The sequence below is a fragment of the Ostrinia furnacalis genome, unplaced genomic scaffold, assembly GCF_004193835.3.
Source record: "Ostrinia furnacalis isolate ACB-3 unplaced genomic scaffold, ASM419383v2 OfSCF1259, whole genome shotgun sequence".
Classification (NCBI taxonomy): domain Eukaryota; kingdom Metazoa; phylum Arthropoda; class Insecta; order Lepidoptera; family Crambidae; genus Ostrinia; species Ostrinia furnacalis.
Genome location: NW_021131498.1, coordinates 166,317 through 172,350, shown reverse-complemented (window position 1 = coordinate 172,350; position 6,034 = coordinate 166,317). Strand labels below are relative to the sequence as shown.

Here is a 6,034-nt window from a genome sequence, read left to right as displayed (position 1 = left end):
ACATTTCATGCTAGTTTTACAAAGCAGATCTTAAAGCTATTTAATCATTACTGATATTTAATTAGACACTGGATGGATCGTGGGTTCGATTCCCGCCTTAGACATTTCCGATTTTTTCAAGTTATTAAGTATGGTGTTTCAATCAAAAATGGCGGCACGAACTTCACCGGGACAACGAGTTACCAAACCACAAAAAATCTGTTTCCATACTTACTTTTTCTTTTTCTACGGGACCATATTATTTCAAGTTGCCAGTTAGCACAATAGCCTATTTGAATTAAGAATACGGTCTACATAAATAATTCATTAATTCGTCGAATTTATTTTGACTTTATTGGAACTGAATAGAATTACGTCTAATTTAATTATTTTTAAACTTATACGAGTATATATGCACATAAATCACAGTACATTAGGCGCACTTAGTGCCATAATTCAGTATTTGTATTTAAAATGAGGTAGGAGTCATTCGCGTGGAGGCCACTACTGCGGTTCCGGCACAGTAACGGGACTATTCCCACCTCTCGTTCCCACCACTGCAACTCCTGTGTAGCCAGGATCTACAGCTTGACCGCCACAAAAACCCAACCAATGAAGGTCAAGTTTGTCCCGGGGGAAAGTTAAACTGTCATTGGACCCNGGGCCTTTAGCGTTCAGCCAGTAAGAGATACGGTTTGCAAACATGGCTTTGCTACATCTGTAAGAAAATAATGATTTACAGATCTCGAAAGCCTTTACTCTGCACAGAACTGCTTGAACATTATTAGAAATAGAGATGCAAACTCTGCAACTCGGCAGTGACTGCCTACTAAATCTCCTTTTGGACTTTACCAGTATTGCATAAGTTGATTTTTAATAGTTCAAATTGTGATTAATTAGTAAATCCTTTTCCCTTCTAATTGCATTGCCCGACAGGGTCCATAATGATCTATTTAGCTTTAAGCCTATCCATTTTGATTACAAGCTTTTTACAAGCTTTATATTGACTTCACTTGTTAGTATGTGTGGGACAAATCTTGCAACTGAATTTAAGACCACTTCTCCTCAACCGATTGAGTTGAAATTTGGTATACTTATGGAAGTACGATGACAATGCAATATTATGGTACCATTGAGCTGGTCTGATAATGGTGACGGAAGGTGGCCATAGGAACTCCCTAAACAAAACGGCGGAAACTCATCGAGTTTGGGTTCGTTGGAATTGTCTTTTCGAGCACTTTAGTGTTAGATAATGTCCAGGGTCCTGAGATTAAGATATAGCTAAAAAGTGTAAAATAAAATTATAATAAAAATAAACTTTTTTTAAAACAAGCTTTTATTCTGAATTTCGAAAGCTTGTAGCGCAAACAGAGAAAAAGAGGAATAAATTCCATGCGCGATACAAGCTTTCGAAATTCAGAATAAAAGCTTGTTTTTAAAAAAGTTTATTTTTATTATAATTTTATTCACCTATGTTACATTGTGGTGATGCAAATAAATATCTATTTAACTATCTACCACTGAACGTTTGATCGAAATCATCCCTGGATATGACGTCATTATTATGCCAGTTTGATCGTAATATTCAACAGCTTGAATTTCCATTTGTTTCATTACATACCCAACTATGCCAAATCCTGTTTTAGAGGTGGCAACGTAGAAGGATGCCTTTTCGGTTTCAGAGAAACATGTCCCGACGTAGACTCCAACTTTTTTTCCAGAGAGGTGCTCTGGATTCAAGCCTATAAAGGAAATAAATTCTTACTGTTGTCCTGCTTTTCTTCAATGAAAAACAGACAGACAGGTGACATTTTACACACGATATTATACAGGGTGTCCCAGAATGGGTGACTCAAACTGCTAGGGGAGGTAGCTCTACTAATGTAGGTACTATCCCTAAAAAATATGAAAAAAAATAAAGCGCATAAGAACACATTTTTTTTTAAACTGAAAATAAATCAGATTTGCCAAAGTATCTGGCTATAATTGCTGCGTTTGGAGTTTATTTATACATTTTTCTTACTAATATTAATTGTACATGATCGCTTCGTATAACTGTAAACAAACTTTTAAAATAATGACTAGATTACGAGTTTTAGAGCACTTTATTAAAAAAAAAATCCGAACTCAATTTTTTTTTTCATATCTTTAGGGATAGTACATTAGCAGAGCTACCTTCCCTAGCAGTTTGATTCACCCATTCTGGGACACCCTGTATGTAATTTGGTGATAGTTACCAGCATCGTAAATGGCTTGGAACGTCTGCTCCATAATTTTCCTCGACATGAAGTCCATGTTACTGGCAAGCCTGAAGTGCACTCCAAAGAACTGAGCATCGAAACGACCCAGCTGAGGCACGTCGCCCGTGTACCGGGATACCTCCGGGTGATTGAATGTCCAGCGCTTGCTTCCAGAGGTTATGGGATTTTTCTGAAGGGATACGATTCAATTATGAAATCTTTTATCAACATTTATGAGAAATAGCTGTCTTTTCTGTATTTTTTATCCCATTTCCAACAACGAACTTCCATTGTAAAAAGATCAACAGCTTCAGTCTAAAGGTCAGTAAAAATGATAAGACAGGTAAAAAATGGCAGATTCCATACTTAGTATTATCCTATCCTACAATATTATAAATGGAAAAGTTTGTGTGGATGTTAACCTGTTTGTTAGGGCTATATTTCACCGGGACACCATGGCGGCGCAACCAGTCGCCGACTACCAACAAAATGTACCTCACCTGGTGTCCGTTTGGTTGCGCAAAGCTGCATACATTTTGTTGGCAGCGGCGACTGGTTGCACCGCCGTGGTGTCCCGGTGAAATATAGCCCTTACTCTTTCATGCAAAAAGTAGGGAACGAATTTTAATGAAACTTCACAATAACTATTATTGTTTATAACCCAGAATAACATAAAGGCTATAATTTATGACGATATGTGAAAAACTATATTTCACGCGGGTGAAGCCGTGGGCAAAAGCTTGTAGACTAATATTCCGCACATTTTAGAAAAGTGCTACTTTGAATCTTACCTTGTTGTAAAGAGTTTCTGATAGCTCCTTTATATTATTAGCCCGTGGGTAAAGTCCTGACATTCCGGAGATCACGACTCTTTCCCCGTTCATCTTGTAGTCAAATTTACCGTTTTGTTCTTTTGCCACTACCATTTTTAAAAGTATATAGGTACCTACTTTACAAGTAGTTACAAGATCACAACCTATAAAGTAAATTGGTTCAATGACGAGTTCTTTGATAATGAAACAATTATTTAAATTAAGGAAGTGAATTTCGGTGTCGACACACAAGTCTTTTTATACTCAACAGCCAAAATTTAGGGCACAGCAAATAAAAAAATCTGGAACTCAAATTCAGCAATTTATTTGCTAGAATACATAGCACTGCTAGTTTTATAAAGCAGATCTTAAAGCCTTAATTGTTACTGATACAAATTAGACACTGGATGAATCGTGGGTTGGATGGATCCGCCTTAGACATTTCCGATTTTTTCAAGTTATATAAATGGTGTTTCAATAAAAAATGGCGGCACGAACTTCACCGGAACAGCGAGTTACCAAACCACAAAAAATCTATTTCATACTTTTTCTTTTTCTACAGAACCATAATTATTATTTCAAGTTGCCAGTTAGCACAATAGCCTATTTGAATTAAGAATACGGTCTACATAAATAATTGATTAATTCGTCGAATTTATTTTGACTTTATTGGAACTGAATAGAATTACGTCTAATTTAATTATTTTTAAACTTATACGAGTATATATGCACATAAATCACAGTACATTAGGCGCACTTAGTGCCATAATTCAGTATTTGTAATTAAAATGAGGTAGAAGTCATTCGCGTGGAGGCCACTACTGCGGTTCCGGCACAGTAACGGGACTATTCCCACCTCTCGCTCCCACCACTGCAACTCCTGTGTAGCCAGGATCTACAGCTTGACCGCCATNACCACTGCAACTCCTGTGTAGCCAGGATCTACAGCTTGACCGCCACAAAAACCCAACCAATGAAGGTCAAGTTTGTCCCGGGGGAAAGTTAAACTGTCATTGGACCCGCAACGAAATTAATCAGAAGAACATAGGAGGAGTTCGAAATTAAGGTTCGACTTCCCTCCATTGCAAAGCGGATGACAGGTGACAAACAAAGGTTTAAAACCTTTAAGAAAAGATTATGCACCACGGACAATAAATATCAATTAAGGGGGCCTATCTCCGGCACAGTAAGGCCTGAGCGTCCCGAATGAAGCCGAACGTCCTGCGCTAGAGTGTGGTCAGCCAGAGTCCTATCACAGTAGATAAATCAAACAGTACGGAAGCTTCCTACAAACGCTCGAAACCAGACTCACGCACACAGACGCACGCTTTACACGAGCACGCGAACCTCGCAGTCCATCCGTCGCGAGTGTCGCGCGCTTTGTGTTTTTAATAATAATTTTATTGCATGCACTGTCCGCTGTATTTTTAAAAACATGCCACGAGTGTATTGCGTAGTATACGGCTGCTTGAACACGGCATCTACAAAACCAGAACTTTCATTTTTTAAACTTCGTAATAATTCTGAATTGTAAAAATGATTAAATACCTATTACTTTTTAAATAGTGCTTGTTTACATCTGATTTTGTAATAGTTCTTTTTAAATTACGTAATTACGCTTTTTAACAATTTATGTGTTCTATTTGATAAAGTAATTTGCTCCGCACGCTTATGTACTAAGTAATGAACTGTATTTAAAATGAGGCAATAGGTATGTGAAAATAAGTATCCGGTATTTTATATTTTTTGAGAATAGATCTTCTACCGGCCTCTAATAGTACTTAATCAATTTATTCGATTATGTATTCGATCATTATAGAATCTAATTAACGTTGTATTTTTTGTTAACTACTTAGTCAATTAATTTATTCCATTAGGTATTTGATAATTAAAAAACCTAAATAAACGTTTTAATAAATAAGTTAGTAAGAACCTTATTAATTTTATAAAGATTAAGAGTGCCAACCCTAACACTCAGTTGAAGTGTAGGTATTTAACTCGCCGAAAGGGCTAAGTTTCCGTACTGCTTTAGCTCATATATATACTGTGGTCCTATGTTCTGTCAGTGAGGCTCACCGCGGTCCCGGTCACTACCTATCTAGAAGAATGCGATGTTTTTGGCTTAGTTTAGGTATCATTAATTATTTTCGCACACTAATTTAATTGAGTTTTTTTTTTAAGATTATTAGCAATTTGTATTGCACAAATTACTAATAGTCCCGTTAGCCCCTACCACAATACGAGTAGTCGAGCGGCGGTGGGATTCGAACCCGTGTTCCTCGGATCTCGAATCGCCCAGTCCGACCACTTCACCGTTGGGCTATCGTGGCTACGACCCTCTGAGCCTCTGACTCATTAAACTGCGAGTTTTTACCGTCCCCAACATGTTTTTATAAATGCATAACAAGGCAGGTATTTGACCGCAATCGCACCTGGTGTTAAGTGAGATGCAGTCTAGGTTGGTAAATATCTGCCCTGTAAGTGCCTATTCACTCTCGCCTTGAAGAAGCCCGGATTATATTGTTCGGGAATGACAGCAGCAGGCAGCGAATTCTAGTCCCTAGCTGTTCGCATTATAAAAGAGTTTATCTAAACCCTTAGTGCGAGCTGGTGGGATGTCGACAATGTAGAGATGGTACGCTAACCTGCGTCCGGTTCCCCGTTTATGGAAGGATGTAGGTACGTACATTCTAAAGAGCTTCAAGTCATTCTTACCTATTTTTAAGGGCAAGGGATATACAACCCAAGAAATAAGTACTACATTTCTAAGCAGACTTGTAATATTTTTTTCTCCAAAAATCTCGCTACACAAGAAAAGATGCTACAAGAAAACCTACAGTATGTGTAATGCATTACTACGAAATCTCAAGAATTGCCTGATAGACTGCTGTATCTTATAAATTATATCAATCACTTTTTAATGACCATTTTGCATGTTGAAAATGTAAAGCAGAATAGTAAGCACTATTTATAAATTATAATATAGACCTTGTATGCAAATAA

General features: G+C 37.4%; 1 protein-coding gene across 1 annotated transcript; it reads right to left on the bottom strand.

Moving 5' to 3' along the window:
* Positions 1 to 715: 715 nt before the first annotated feature.
* LOC114352132 (fatty acid synthase) lies at positions 716 to 3,124 on the bottom strand. The gene is made up of 4 exons (XM_028303603.1): positions 3,011 to 3,124; positions 2,217 to 2,409; positions 1,601 to 1,721; positions 716 to 749 (listed from the first exon to the last, which is right to left on the bottom strand). The coding sequence occupies exons 1-4, from the start codon at positions 3,101 to 3,103 to the stop codon at positions 716 to 718; spliced, it is 441 nt and encodes a 146-aa protein (XP_028159404.1). The 5' UTR covers positions 3,104 to 3,124.
* Positions 3,125 to 6,034: the final 2,910 nt, after the last annotated feature.

Bases quoted from the DNA above. Each gene is read 5' to 3' on its own strand.
- LOC114352132 (XM_028303603.1), bottom strand. From the start codon at position 3,103: ATGAACGGGGAAAGAGTCGTGATCTCCGGAATGTCAGGACTTTACCCA. The intron at 2,410-3,010 runs GTAAGATTCAAA...GTATCCCTTCAG, and splicing joins CAGAAACTCTTTACAACAAG to AAAAATCCCATAACCTCTGG. The intron at 1,722-2,216 runs GTAACTATCACC...TTTCCTTTATAG, and splicing joins CCAAGCCATTTACGATGCTG to GCTTGAATCCAGAGCACCTC.